General features: G+C 40.1%; 1 protein-coding gene and 1 pseudogene across 2 annotated transcripts in view; both read right to left on the bottom strand.

Moving 5' to 3' along the window:
• The window catches only part of ME1 (malic enzyme 1), a 196,846-nt gene extending 195,501 nt beyond the window's left edge, over positions 1-1,345 (bottom strand). For both annotated transcript variants that reach the window (XM_059941724.1, XM_059941726.1), the window contains exon 1: positions 1,183-1,345. In XM_059941724.1, coding sequence (XP_059797707.1) covers positions 1,183-1,260 — 78 coding nt within the window. In that variant the 5' untranslated portion in view covers positions 1,261-1,345. The remainder of the gene's footprint in view (positions 1-1,182) is intronic.
• A 3,820-nt stretch (positions 1,346-5,165) lies between these two features.
• Positions 5,166-15,667, bottom strand: LOC132376112 (acyl-protein thioesterase 1-like; annotated as a pseudogene).
• Between the last annotated feature and the right edge of the window lie 315 nt (positions 15,668-15,982).

The raw sequence follows: 15,982 nt of genomic DNA, 5'->3' as shown, positions 1-15,982 counted from the left end.
TTATGACCAGAAATACTGAATAATCATAGATAAGTAAAAGTTGCCTGTCGTCACAAAATCAAAAAGAACTCACAGGAGCTATAGTTTATTAAATCAAAGAAATCACAAGTCTTCAAGCCATTAATAATGATTAACAAATCACCGGCACCATGTTGGGGGAGGGGGACGCTGAGGTCCAATCCTTGATGAAAAAAAGCGTCTGGTAGAGAGCCCCAAATGACCCAACAGGCCTCTGTGCTGACTGATGGCATTTTCCATGTACTAAAGGAAATGTCAGAAAGCACACTCTTAAACAAAGGAACAATCCAGAGACAAATCCTGGCGATAAAATAAGTGTGACTGCTAAGTATCTCGTCGGCAAATTGATACACTCCCAGGTGTTTTTCATTTGAGAGAAATCTTAGGTTTACATTACCAGTGAAGAAAACTGAAATGTTACGAGGATCTGAAAAAGGGTCTCTTGCACTGTATTCCCCTTTTCATAAAAAAGAGGAGAAGTCTTAAAAAAATTTTTTTTTCCAGAAGGCCAGGTTCAAAGACACAGGAAGGGCTTTACCCACAGTCCCACGTCTGGGGCAGGGATTCTGCGCCAGGCCACGCCAGGGCCCCCGAGGCAGAAGCCGCCCACCACGAATTCCCAGCCCCTCAACCGCCGTCCCTCCAGAAACCAAGAGGCCTTGACTTTGTGGTTGCTCACGTGACCCCGCTCAGAACACGTTCCTGGCCGAGCTGGGCCAGCAGGGCCACCTCGTTGCACGGCAGCCTCCAGTGATGGGCACCCTGAGTGCGCCCCGTACGTGCGTGGCACGTCGAGGCCGAGCTGGCAGCCCACCTGCCACCTTCACAGGCGCACTCCATTCACGCACGTCGCTGCCACTACTTTCTTTGCCTCGGCTCTCGCTTTCGGAGAAGCCAAGCGGTATTTAAACAAGTTACATCTCCTCCGTTCCCCGAGCAGGATGCCCAAGCGCGGGGCCGCAACACCCCTTCCCAGCACGCTCCCGGGGACCGACCCCCACGGGCGGCCCCTCCGTTCGGCCCGCGCCCAGGCTCTCGGGGGGCGCTCCGGCGGGGCGGCATCCCGGGGGCGCGGGCGGAAGGGCCAAGCGGCGTCCGCTGCGCCGCCGGGGGGCCTGCCCGTGACCTTGACCGAGACCGGGGTGGGGGGGCCGGCGGGCTTACCTTGTTGAGGTGGGGGCTCCGGGTCACGGCGTAGCCGCGCTGGGGGGTGTGTCGGCGGCCGGGGGCTTGGGGCTGCATGGCGGGCGGCGCGCGGGGTCGGCGGGGTCGGGTCCGGCCGGCTCGGGCGGCTGATGCTGCCGGGACGCCCGAGCTGACTGCGGCGGCGGCGGCGGCGGCGCTGGGGAAGGGCCGGCGGCCGAGGGCGGGCGTGGGTGGGAGAGAGGGGGTGGACGCGGCGGGAGGGGCCGGCGAGGAGCCCGTGTCCCCAGCCCGGCAGCCTGCGAGAAGCGCTGAGTCATGGCTGGAGAAGAGGCGAGCGGCGAGCAAGGAGGAGGAGGAGGAAGGGCGAGGCCCGGGCGGTGCCGCTCCCTTCCACGCCCAGGGTCCCCGCTCGCCATCGGTTCAGAGTCGCAACCGTCCCAGCCCATCCCTGCGTGGGACGTGGCTCGGTGTGGCGCACGCAGTGCCCTCCTTGCTCCAGAGACCCAAATGGGGAGCAAGGTCAGGTTCCCCCCGCCCGGCCCGTGGGCACCATCACCCCTGGCCGAGGCGGCCCCGCAGCCGCACCCCGCGGGGAGGTTGAGATGGGGTGGGAAACGGAGAGCCTCGGGCAGAGAGGACGGCTGCCCGGACACAGAGGGGGGACCCGGGGGCTGTTTGCAAAAGGCCTTAACTGACTGATGCGAACGACACTTCATCTCTCGCCTCCTATCAGGCTCTTCCAAACACGCTGTGCACAGTTCCAGATGGCAGCCAGGGCCGGGGTTCGGAGGAAACCAACCTTGACCCAGAAAGAACAGGCCCGGGTAGAACTGGGAGACAGGCAAGGGAGGAAAGTGCGGGCTGCGACGCCGCAGGAGTCTCTGTAGATCATCCCTGGGATTTTATTTTAATGCCATTAATATAAAAGAAAAGGTGCAAATGTTAGAGCCCACTGGACAGTCACATTTATCTCGTATATATTGTTCCCAAGAGTTCTAGAAGCCGAGATGTTTACGAACCTCTCTCTGAATAATGGTGGGTAACTCAGTCTTTAAGGGCTTCAGTGTCTTCTTTGGTAAAACGAGAAGGTCGGAATAAATGATCTCCCAGCGCTGGAATTCCATTATTATTGATATTTATACTTGAAGTTTCAAGGAATGTTGGAGCAGTCAGATCACAGCCAAAAGGAGTGTCTGACACAGCACACCCTAAAAGCTTCCTGTGCCCCAATTGCTTCTTCAGTTAATAGGATCGCTAGTTTCTGCCCTGTTACTACCTAATGATTTTACAAAAAGTAGTGCTTGGGATTGAGCGTTTGATTTTATATATCCATAAACTAGACATTCAACCAAAGTGTTTTATTTCTAATTATGTTACTTTTCCTTATCAGAAAGATTTGTTACGGTCTTGTTTTTTGGCCATCCTGAAGTTTCTTAGTGCTAGCCTTTAAATTATCTAGAATCAGTTGCTTTAATAGAGAACATTTTATTTGCATCACAGAGTTCTTTCAAGATTCCTTGCATTCCAGTAACACTTTTCCCTGTGAGTTCTATAATCCATCAATAATTAACCCAACAACATCTGAGAAGAGGGTATACTTTACAAAACTCACCCTCTTGAATTAACTGAGGTACATTACAATTAGCGTATTTTATTGGCGACAAGACCAGTTTAACAACAGGCCGGGAAACAAAACACAAGATGCTGAAGAAGAAACAAAAATGTTAGTACAACAGAACCTTATTATAATACAGCTCTTTATTACATAAATTTAGACACATTACCTGTCTATTCCTAGTTCTGTGATATAATATTTACAGATAGAAAGGCTGATGTAAATATAGGGAGTAGCCCCAAAAGAGTGTGTGGGCTCTTCCCCCAAGCCATCATTACAGAGGGATTACAAAATCCTGCCGGTGCAGGTAAAGTTCACATCTCCCTTCCACGCTTATTTCTCTCATGAAAAGAGCTCCAATCCTCTTGAATGACAGGATAAGGCCTAGCTGGGGGAGTCATTTTGTATACCCATGTGCAGTTCCAAGAGTACTGGGAAGAACCTATTTTTCCACATAAATGTTAGCTAGAACACCAACTTTTTCCATCCTTTTTAAAGATTTGTAGGTTTAGGCTTTATTACAAAAAACAAAAAACACATTAAAAATACCAAACACATTAGAAAAAACTTCTGCTATAATTTCCCTTGTGAGAAACTACAGTCACTCTATACACAATTGACAAAGTTAGGAATGGGTGTGATTCACAAACAAAGGAACTAGAATCTGTAGTTTCTGATGCGCAGTTGAGAATACTAGGTCAAAATCAGATATTTCTTGCCCAAGTTTAATGCACAATGAACTCTAATCATATTTAAGTATGATTGTAGCATTCCTATCTAAGGTCATTGAGATTTCAAGCAGAGAAAATTCAGGAAGTACGTAATAGCACATGCAACATTTCAAATGTAACTTTCATGACAAAAAAATCTAATAGAAAAAAGCTGTAGCTGTATGACCGTTTGTGATATTAAGTAAATGATTTTGTATTTCTTCTCACAAAAACACATTATTGCTGTGTAAAATTAGTTCCAATTTTTTTTTTTTTTTTAGTTAAAAATCTTAACACGCCTGGTTCTTGGTGTGTTTCTGTATGAAGGAAAGACCTTTGACCTTTGGGGGTTCTAATTTGAGAATCCCAGTGTCCAATATATTAGGGAGGACAAGGCCTACAAGAGTGGCCAACCCTAAAAGTTCAGAATCAGAAGTAGGCAGCTGAATCCTTGGGGTGGCCAGCCCCAGGGTAATTGGCAACCTTGGCGAGAGTTGACTTTCTGCCTGCCTACTGCAGTGAGGATACAAGTTGAATGAGCACTAATGGGGGGGGAGGAAACACTTTACCTCTACCCATTTTAGGTTGTCAGCTGGGACGCTAAGAAGATAACACATTAACAAAAGAAAAAGAGTTCATGAACTAACACATGCAGTGCACATCACCCAGGAGAAACCTAAAACGAAGAGTGGCTCAAAGCAGTAGCTTAGAAATGCGATCTATACAGCATCTTCGACAAAGAACAATAAATTGGTAGAGAAGTAACAGGACAAAGGAAAGCAGTTTTAAGCTTCCAAGGGCGGCAAACTCTAGGAAGATAAATACATGGGAAGAAATTAATGGAATAAGATTTGTTTGCAGATTCCTCTGGTCCTCATAATTTGGGGTGACATATCCTGGCTTTACCTGGCTCTAAGGAATCCCTGATGAACCAAGCTATAAGTTATTGGTATCTGAGTATTAGAGTAACAGGTGAAATGGGTTCATGGGTCATTTCATTAGAATGTTTTACAGAGACGCACCCTTATTTTATTCTGTTCTTTAAGCAAAAGTTTATGCAAAGGCCCCATCCTCTAGGAGACCCTACAGAATGTCTAGAGCCCTATAGAACACATCTTTTTTTTTTAAAGTAAGCAGTATTTCTCTTTATTAACCCTTAAGAGCATTACCTCTACTATTAGGAATAATGTAATACCACCTCATTCTTAGTATATATTACAATCATTAAATATAGATGAAAACATATAAAAATACAGATACTGCATGGTGACTTCGTCATTTGGGAATAAATCTACAGACTAAGTCAGAACATGCATAAATCATTTATATTTAACTGTTCCTTTATACCTGAACAAGTTTTCACTAAGCATGCTAATAATTTTCAAATGATGTAATAAAAAATCTGCTTGCAGTATTTGGCTGAATTACATTTGGGAAAAAGAAGCTAGCTGTTTCTCCTATTTCAATACTAGTATAGTCTGGATCATATTATACATGTATAGAAACTTAAAAGATCATAAATTTTCCATGAAGAGACATTATTTAGTCTGTGTCACGGTATGTATTTGCAAAACATTTTAACACTGCAAACATTAGAAGTTTCAAGATGGGGCACTGGAAAAAGTGTATACTCTACTACAATGATGCTGGGTACTTTTCCACAAGGCCTCTTAATGTCAATCAACTGGAGGTGGGAGTTTACCAATGAATTGCTTGATAGCCATCATTTCCTGGTGACATGAACTGGGTTTTGAAGGTTACATTGACTGGATTTACCAATGTTTTTAGCTTTTCTACAGCAAGAAAACCGACCATTAGGGCAACTTAAGGGGAGTAATCTCCATGGTACTGGAGAGTAGAAATATCTCTATTAGCACCACTGATAGAACCCCGTGGAATCCAAGCCCCCAGTGGGAGTCAGCAACTGATTGCAGTGCTGTCTGCCCGTTACTGCTGAGTGGTAACAGCGGTGTACAAAGACGAAGCTCCTCCCTAAAAAAACTACCCAAAATAATAATGTTAAAAGGAATACTCTTCTTCACCTCTGCGCTATCAAAGCTTTTACATTTTCTGCTGTCTGTTTAATTCCAGGTTTATCCTCCTGTGAATCTGGTGAAAGCTCAATAATATAGCCATTTAATGTAACAGGCATAACTGACGCATGTAGGTAGATATATTTGAAATGTGAACTTCTGATACCTGTAAAGCCTTCTTGCCCATCCAAGCCCTGTATCTCTCCATCCACCAGGAAAATCACCACAGCAGTTGCCTTTCCAGGATGAGCAGGACAGGAAATCGAGCAGATACATCGGAAGCTGAAAGGAGAATGTGGTCCGGCCAGCTACAGCCCCTCTGAAGAGCACAGTTTAAAAATCATGGATCATGGCCAGTGGTTTTCAATCTTTCTGCCCAAGGTCCCCAGATGATTCTAATTTGCAGCCAAATTAGAATTCTGGACCCCTGTTCTAGAAGAATGGTTCTTACACTTTTGCTTGCATCAGAATCAGCTGCGGGGCTCATTAAAGCAGGGACCCACCCCCAGAGTCTCTGATTCAGTAAGTTGGAGGTGGAGCTCCATGATCTGCATTTCTAACAAGTTCCCAGGTGATGCTGTTGGAGATAGTCAAGTGACCACATTTTGAGACCCACTGGTCTAGAGTAATGCTATCCAACAGAAATGTAACATGACCCACATATGTAAAGTTTTCCAAGTAGCCAAGTTTTTTAAAAAGTAAAAGAAACAGGTGAAATTCATTTAAATCATATATTTTATTTAACCTAATACTATATCCAAAATATTTGTATGTCAACATATTATCAATATAAAAATTACTAATGAGATGTTTTACTTTTTTGATTGGTACTAAGTGTTTGAAATCTAATGTGTATTTTATACACACCGTGCATCTCAATTTTGACACCAAATTTTTATCGGAAGTGCTTTTTCTGTACTTAGGTTTTATAAAATTTACAGTTGAAGTAGTAGATGCATATAACCAAGTTGCCGCAAACATACTTAAAAGTTTTTTCATAATGAAATTGAGTTTTATATTTAAATTAAAATCAAATATATTTCTTTTCCCCATTTGAAAAATTTAAGACTCTTTGGTCTACTGAAGGTTGATCATTAACATTACCTACCTGTTTCTACCTGTTTGTGTAGGCAGTTTCCATATTGGTAATGAATTGTGTTCCTAAAGATCATATGTAAGTCAATCATATTGCATTTTTTTCACAGAAATAATACAACAAATGCTTCCACAGTAGCCTTTAAAAGCCCATTAACACATAATGGCTGAAATATCATACAAAGAATAAAAGAGTACTTCCCTGAAGTTTTTAAAACATATTTCTGCATAAAATGTCTGACAAGTTCCAAATCGGTACTCCATGAGTAGAATTCTCTTTCAGTATGCCCTGGGAAAATAGAAGAGCGATATAAAGATTTATTTCTCAATAGATATGAACTATGTCACTTTCTTTAAAAGGCAGAATCAATTACAGTCACATCTGGTTTGAAATAATAATTGTTTTATCTCACTGCATAAATAAAGGACATTCATACAACCTGTGCCTTAAAAAAAAAATCACAGAAATATTTCCAAATGCAATATATAGTTCCCATTTTTATACTAAAATTAAAAATAAGGACTAGTTCTAAATTTAAGTCCTCTGCTCAAAATTCTCCAATGGCACCCACCTCACTCATGATAGAAGTCAAAGTCATTACATGGCCTACAAGGCCCCATAGGAACTGCCCCAGTCCCTTTATCTCTGTGGCTTTGTTACCTTTATTTTCCTCCCCCCTCTCCCGCTATTCTAACTGACTGTGACTGCCTTACTTTTCCCCAAATAGGATAAGCACAGTCCTACCTCATGGCCTTTGCTCTTGCTGTTCCTGCTCTGGAGCACTTGTCCCTCAAATATCTACATGGCTCCCTCAATCCCTTCAAGTCTTTGCCCAAATGTCATTTTTCATCTGGGGCCTCCACCAACCATTCCATGGAATACAGCAGTCGCTATTCTTCCTTCACCCACCTTCTTTACTCTCTATGGTTCCTCCTTACTTAATTTTTCTCCATATAACTTTTTATATTTAAATATAGAATGCAATTCACTTATTATTTGTTTGTCATCTCACTACCATGACCACTAACATGTCAACTCCATGGCAGTGGAGGTTTTATATCTTTTGGTCCTTTCTGCAAAACCCAACACTTCCATGTTCCAAAACTCCACATAAACAACTTTTCTAACTTATTTCATGATCTATTTATTTATACACACATTTCTTTCACATGTATTTTTTTAATTTGACTGTCTCCTTTAAGCCTTCTGCATAAAGGGAATAGATCTCTTCATCTTTGGCAAAAGATCTATCTGGAAATAATTAATGAGCCATCAGAATTGGAGATAGAAAGTTCATTGTTGCAATGGTTGGCACAATAGCCTTTCAAATAATCCTCAGTTTTCAAATCATTCTTGAAAAATTCACGTTTACTATATTCCTATAGAATGGCATAAATTTGGTTGAGGCTGTTCTCTAAGGAATACTCATTTGGATTGTACAACTGTATAATGTTTTATCATCCTGTACAATTATATCTACTGTCAATAAAGTATCCATTCATTAGTAGCATGTCTTGTATTATTTAAAACCTAAAGTTACATCTATTATGAAAAAGATCCAGTTCAATATTTTTGCTATTCAATTTCATTGAATTGAAATTTTACTACTTCCTTACATTTGCTTTTTATCAATTAATCTAGATAAAAACCAACCCCCATCACTGTCATGAATAAATCTGTATCATTGCTTCCAAGTGCTTTTTAGTATAGCAACTCTGTCATTCGTTGGTATGATTTTTTAAATTCAATTTATTTAAACTAAAACAAAAAATGAAAACACTTCACCCATTTCTCCCACCTCTCCCACCCCCCTCCTCTGGCAACCACCAATCTGTTCTCTGTATCTATGAGCTCGTTTTTTTTTTTTTTTTTAAGATTCCACATATAAGTCAGATCATACATTATTTGTCTTTCTCTGTCTGACCTACTTCACTTAGTACCACACTCTTAAGGTCCATCCAGTTTGTTGCAAATGGCAAGATTGCCTTCCTTTTTTATGGCTGAATAATTCCATTATATATATATAATGTGGATATATATATAGATCACACTTTCTTTATCTATTCATCCATCCATGGATAATTAGGTTGTTTCCATGTCTTAGCTATTGTAAGTAATGCCACAGTGAATGTGGGGTGCATGTATTCTTTTGAGACAGTGTTTTGTTTCCTTCAGATAAATAGCAAGATGTGGAATTGCTGGAGCATATGGTAGTTTTATTTTTAATTTTTGGAGGCACCTCCATGCTGTTTTCCATAGTGGCTGCACCAATTTCCCTCCTCCCGACGGTGCACGAGGGTTCCCTTTTCTCTACAGCCTCACCAACACTTGCTATTTGTTGTCTTTTTGATAACTGCCATTCGAACAGGTAGGAGGTGATATCTCATTATGGTTTTGATTTGCATTTCCCTGATGATTAAGTAGTAGGTTAGAATATAGAGTCTGGAACCATAATTCCTGGGCTTCTATTCCAGCTTTGCCATCTCCAACTTGTGTGCCCTTGTTAACTTACTTACCTCCCCTTGTTTCCTCAGATGATTTAGCCTGACTAGTGATAAGCACTATATGAATAGTTATCAAATGAAAACCAACAAGATGAATAAATCAGGCACACTACTCTATGTACTTAGTTTGAACTTTTAAAAAGAAAACGCTACCCATCACCATCACTAGAAGAAACTGGAGTGTCCTAAGGATATGATTCTTAGTTAGAATTTCAGCACTTAGACGTTTTGGCATTAGAAAGCAGAATTAAGTGACTTGACAAGTGTTGAGTATTAATTCTGTAGGCTTATCTAATGTACTAGATTCTTCTTGTATTTTTTACTCTCATAACAAAGTAAATATTATTTGAAATCACTTGTTTTTGTTTAAATTTCATGTTTTTAAATTTGGAGATGAATTTGCTTCAAAATATAGTTGAATCCCTGGAAGTTCCCCTGATTTGTTGGTTTTTCCAAGATATCACCACAGAACAGCTTCCATACCACATCATTTCTCTATCCCGGTCCATTTTTTCTGAGTTGCATGCTACAGGTGACCACTCTCATTGGCCATTGTACCCGCACTGGTCCAAACCTCTTTCCTAGATTGAGGAGTGGTAGAGCTACTCAGATTCTATGGGAAGCAGGGAAATTATGTTATGAGAAATTTGGAAAAGCTTGTAGGGTATTCCATTTATCTATTGATATGTAACATATTACCCCCAAATTTAGTGGCTTTAAACAATAATAACAATTTCATTCTCTCTCATGGTTTCTGCACGTGAGAATTTGGGAAGCCTCAGCAGGATAGTGCCAGCCCAGCCTCTCTCACGTGGTTGCAGTTAAACAACCAGTGAAAAGGTGGGTAGCTTAGAGTAGCTGGAGGCTGTCCAGGCACTTCTCTCTCTCTCTCTCTCTCTCTCTCTCCCCCCACCTCAAGTACTATCAGGCTCTCTCCATGGGGTCTCTCATTGTGGGCTAATTTGGGTTCCTCACAGCATGACAGCCTCAGAGCAGTCAAACTGCTTACTTGGAGGCTGAAGGCTTCCAGAACAAGTATTCCAGGGAACAGGGTAGAAAAAGTGCTTTTGCTTTTGATTACCTAGCCTTGGAAGTCACAGATTGTCACTTTTCCATACTCTCTTGATCCAGTCACAAAAGCCTGTCTCAATGGGAGGAGTGCCAAAGCCACACTGTAAGAAGAGCTTGTGTGATAGGAGATTTGTTGCAGCCATTTGGAAAATACAACCTGCCACATAGGCGTGTGAAGAGATCTATTAAAAGGTTTGTTCCCATCACGTTTTTTAGATACTAGTTCATCTAAAATATGCAGTGGGCAGTACACTTGACACAAAGTATTCACACCAATAAAAAATGTGCATAAGGAAACAAGAAACACGTATTCTAGAAAAGCAGCCTAGAGGGTAAACTATAATTCAGTTTAGATACAGACCCCCAACCTTTACTACATCTTCAGTGTACCAGGTTTTGGAGTCACCGATGATGATTCTGAATATTACAAGATTTCAAAGTGCTTTCTAAGTTGTTTTCAATCTGATTTAATGAGGTATATTTTCTTTTAATACTTTGAAAAATGACAGTACATAGAAAATATATATATTAGTGCCAGAATATTAAATTAGCCATAATGCACTACTCTACAATACCTTAATTATCTTAAATAGTTAGGAGGTTACTAAATTAGTCTAGTTTCATAGACTGTTAACAAGGAGCAGTGAAAGAATTACATATTAGAAACCAAAGACATCTGGGCCTGTTGGAACCACGTATTGGTTTAGTTTTAGTAAGAATACCATATTAAAAGTAATACTGAACACTGAATACCGAATGGAGTTTTCTCTTTTTTTAATTTGGAAAAATCTGCTCCCAAACTGTTGATGGCTTGTTGTATTTTACAGTTCTGTAGTGTTTGAAGTTTGTATAATTACTTTTATATTCAGAAAAAACCAAAACTTTAAAATTTGGAACATACCCAGGGGTGTCTATAATCATAAAGCAGAAACTAACACACCATTGTAACGCACTTATACTCCAATAAAGATGTTAAAAAAAAAACTAAAAAAAAACAAAACAAATATACTGTAAAAATTTAGGAATCTCGATTTTTTTCTTTTGTTCTGAAGGTAATTTAAGATGACAATTTGGCATATGCTGCTTTACAGTATGGATACTCTAAAATCTCTGCTTGCCAGGAGGCACTGAAGCCAACTACATAATGCAACTCTGAGACAGGGAGGATAAATTTCATAATACCCTCCTCTGCCAAACACCTGTGCGGATCCACCCTACTCTTCTAACTTTGAAAAAGCTGGACTAAAAACAAACCAAAAAAAAAAAAAAAAGATTAAAATTTAAAGTTAAAAAACTGTGTAGAAATGTAACCATTTTTCATAACACTATATATTGAATTTACCATTTAATGCAGACTCACCCAAATAACAGATTATCGTGGAATTTAGTTAACAAATAATTGATTTCCAAACATAACATGATGCTAATAGCAGTTCTGTAAATGACAATATTATGTGGCTTTTTTACTTCTTAGTATCTGCTTCATGTTTTGAAAAACTTGATGTTAAAGTTAGAGAAAATACACATTAAATATGATTGAATTTCAAGTAAAGTTTTTCAATCACAAGAAATGTTTCCAAAAAAACCACTTAAATTTCTCCTTTTAATGAATAGCGAGTAAGTGCTTGAAAATTGCCGTTCATTTCTGACACTGTGTGAAACTATTCGCCTGTATAGCTCAAACAGATGTTATAAAAAATTATGAATCAGGGCTTCCCTGGTGGCGCAGTGGTTGAGAATCTGCCTGCCAATGCAGGGGACACGGGTTCGAGCCCTGGTCTGGGAAGATCCCACATGCCGCGGAGCAACTGGGCCCGTGAGCCACAACTACTGAGCCTGCGCGTCTGGAGCCTGTGCTCCGCAACAAGAGAGGCCGCGATAGTGAGGGGCCCGCGCACCGTGATGAAGAGTGGCCCCCCCTCGCCGCAACTAGAGAAAGCCCTCGCACAGAAACGAAGACCCAACACAGCCAAAAAGAAAGAAAGAAAGAAAGAAGGAAAGAAAGAAAGAAGCTTTAAAAAAAAAAAAAAAGTCATCTCCGCTTTAAAAAAAATAATAATAATAATAATGAATCAAAAAATCACACCCATAAAAGGGCTAGCCTTATTTGGTTGCCTTATTTAACTTGAATTTTAAGAGACAGAATATTCTGTGTTTTTGGAGAGCAACTCAAAACACATCGACTTTGTTAACATGAAGCTCGTGGGCTGTATCTAGCGGTTAGCATACAGTGACTGCCAGAAATACAACTAAGCCAGCCTTAGGCACCAACTATCAATCTGTAATGTCACCAGAAACCTGGCATTTCAAATCTAGTCCTAAGCTGAAGCTCTAATACCGTGGCAGAGCTCCAGACCTCCTGGTTTATGGGAGAGGGAGAAAATGTGTATGAAAGGTTGTACTCAGGAGAGTTACACAAGAGGTTCATTCATGACACATGAAGAGACTTGGGAGAAAGCACGTAGGCCAGGGTGGAACTGTGGAGTACTAAAATAAATTTTGCTGCAGTGGAAACAGCAGGACCAAATCATTTTCCTAAAGACATGATCTAATTTCTGAAGGAAAATTGGGAATTTGGGGGCAGGAGAAAAAAATCGTATAGATTCGGCAGGAGAGTTATTAAGTCACAAGTCACTATGGGGTTCTGAAAATAACCAGGCTTAAAGGAGAAAGGTAGGGATGGGGGGAGGGATATAAACCTTAGATGAAATAGTGCATTTCCAGCCCTGTGCTTATTCAGATTTGGGGGATAGGTCCATACGCCAAAAAAGTTGGCGGAAGCAACCAATCACCTTCCCTGTGCTTCCCCCCCCCACCGCCCCCGACAGCCTGTTTATCATCTGTGGCTAATGGAGGTTAAAAGGTGGATTCTGAGAGCACTTTCCTCCCCTGCCTCCGTCATGCAGTGAAACTAGGCTTTGGAAAGATCTGAGGCCATTATGCCCTTACCATTGTCTTCCTGTGGTGGAGAATAATAGCAAGGCAGGAATCAAGTTCTATCAGGTGAGCTGGACCTGCACAAAAACAACAAATAATCCCCCACTCTCCCTCTTCAGCCCTTACCTTGCCTTTCTTTATGCTTTACTAAACCACTACTGATGCAATGGGGGAAAAAAAAAAAAAAAAAACAGGGAGCAAAAAATGAAGTCTATGCTGAGCAGAAAAATGGAGTAAACTTCTGGAACACAGGCCAAGTTAGAGCAAAATGATACAAATCACTGTTAAAAGGAGTATACCAAAATGCCTTCAAGCTTTTGGAATTAAGTTCAGAAACAGCTCTACGTTTGTCAGAGAATAAATGATTGAAAGTTGTACAGGTCATGTCCCAGAGTTGATTCGTACTTGACTTGTTAGCCCTGTCTACAGGGAAACTGATACATAGTAGGAGAAAATACAAATATTAAATCAACTGGACTTTGTTATATATAGTTTTGCTTGCAATTTTCCTGATAATATCTGTTGGAGAGACATTAAATCTATCTCATGAGAATAAAATAGTTTTTTAATCACAATATCTTCCTCCAATCTGTATATATTCTTCATAATAGATCTGTACATAGCAAAAGTAAAAGGGCATAAGAACAAAGTCATATAAATTTGAAGCCTTATAGTAGTTTCTGAACAGTTAAAGAACAGCAGAGAGAAGCACAGTATTTTAATTTTCTTGTACCTCTTGTACCTAAGGATCCCACTTTTTCCTATGCCCTACTCCTAGCTCCCACATCTTAAGGAAGATACAGCTTTATAATATTTTTCAAAATTATCTGCTTTAAAACCTTCACCAAACTCAGAGGAAAGAGCTATTTCTTCCCTTAGTGATACATTTTACTTGAATTTATGTTCCTTTTGTTTCCCAGTTCTACTCCTGACAATCTTTATGATCTATAATATTCTTACAGGAACTAGAGTACTTAATAAACCCAGCCTAAACTTGAAATCTCCTTAGAGAGATTCCTTTTAGAAATTTATAAATAAATATTTACCACACTCCAATTATTTCAAAACCATCAATAAATGTAAATTTATCTATAAACATAATAGTTACATGTTTTTTTCAGGTATCTCCTTATTTCTATACAGTCATTTAATGAAACTATCAAATCTATTAGTTTTACAGTATGGAGGGTCCTCAAAAAACTAAAAATAGAATTGCCATATGATCCAGGAATCCCACTCCTGGGCATATATCTGGACAAAACCATAATTTGAAAAGATACCTGCACCCCTATGTTTACAATCGCCAAAACATGGAAACAACCTAAATGTCCATCAACAGATGAATGGATAAAGAAGATGTGGTCCATGTATACAATGGAATACTACTCAGCCATAAAAAAGAATGAAATAATGTCATTTGCTGCAATATGGATAGAACTAGAGATTATCATACTAAGTGAAATGTCAGACAGAGAAAGACAAATATCATTTGATATCATTTATGTGTGGAATCTAAAATATGACACAAATGAACTTATCAATGAAACAGAAACAGACTCACAGATATAGAGAACAGACCTGTGGTTGCCAAGGAGGAGGGTGGGTGGGGGAGAAATGCATTGGGAGTTTGGGATTAGCAGATGCAAACTATTATATAGAGAATGGATAAACAACAAGGTCCTACTGTATAGCGCAGGGAACTGTATGCAATATCTTGTAATCTACCATGATGGAAAAAGAATATATATATATATATATATATATATCTGAATCACTTTGCTGTACACTGGAAACACATTGTATTGATAAATCAACTATACTTCAATAAAATAAATGTTTTTAAAAATCCATCAAAAATTAAATCTATTAGTTTTCTAATAGGTTGCTAATATTTCTACCTATTCAACTTATTAAAATGAAACAGAAGTGAAATGCTACAAACAAAACTTAGGGGGGATAAAATGTTGTTGGAAAACCATAAAATTAGATAATTTTTAAAAAATGAGTGAACTGAGATCTAAGTAAGGATAGTTCTGCTGGAAATATGCTCCCCTTACTATGAAATACTACTGATTTATTGACATCTACCCTAAAGGCCATTTTAACATTTTAGTTACAACATCAGCGTCTTCCTGACAGTAGATAAGGTAGTTCTTGATGTATTTTGTTGTCTATTAATGTGTAAGAAGTTACCAAAAAACTGAATGATCTAAAATAACATTTTTATCTCACAGTTTTTGTGGGGCAGGAATCTGAAGGCAGCTTAGCTTGATACTCTGGTTCGGGGTCTCTCGCACGGCTGTGTCAAGGTGATGGCCAGGGCTGCTTTCATCTCAAAACTCGACCAGGGAGGATCAGATTCCAAGCTCACTGAGGTGAATGGTGGCAGGATTCAGTTTCTGGTTGGCCTTGCTGGCTGTGTGGGACCCCGCACAGGGCAAGGCAACTACAGCGGCTTGCTGCATTAGAACGAGCAAGAAGAACCGGAGAGAGAGAGAGCACAGCATGAGATTCCAAATTTCAGGAGCGACATCCATCGCTTTTGCTCTATTCGATTCTTTAGAAGCAAATCACTAGGTTGTCTACACTCAGGGAGAGGAGATTGCACAAAGTGTGTGAATACCAGGAGGTAGGTGTCTTTGGGAGCCATTTGAGAGACTGCCTACCACACCTGATATGGGAAATTCTTTATAATTCCAGAGCTTTTGCAGATCTCAACACTTTTGGATAACAATTTCCAAGGGTTAGTGGTTTTTATTTTAATAAAATGTGGTCTATTTTGTACTTTAAGATTTTTTAAATGGGGGGGGGGGATGGAGAAATTTCTTATAGGCATTTTAAAATAATTGCCT

The sequence above is a fragment of the Balaenoptera ricei genome, chromosome 12 (assembly GCF_028023285.1).
Source record: "Balaenoptera ricei isolate mBalRic1 chromosome 12, mBalRic1.hap2, whole genome shotgun sequence".
In the NCBI taxonomy this organism is placed as follows: Eukaryota; Metazoa; Chordata; class Mammalia; order Artiodactyla; family Balaenopteridae; genus Balaenoptera; species Balaenoptera ricei.
Note: the sequence above shows the minus strand (reverse complement) of the source record. Positions and strands in the feature narration are given on the sequence as shown.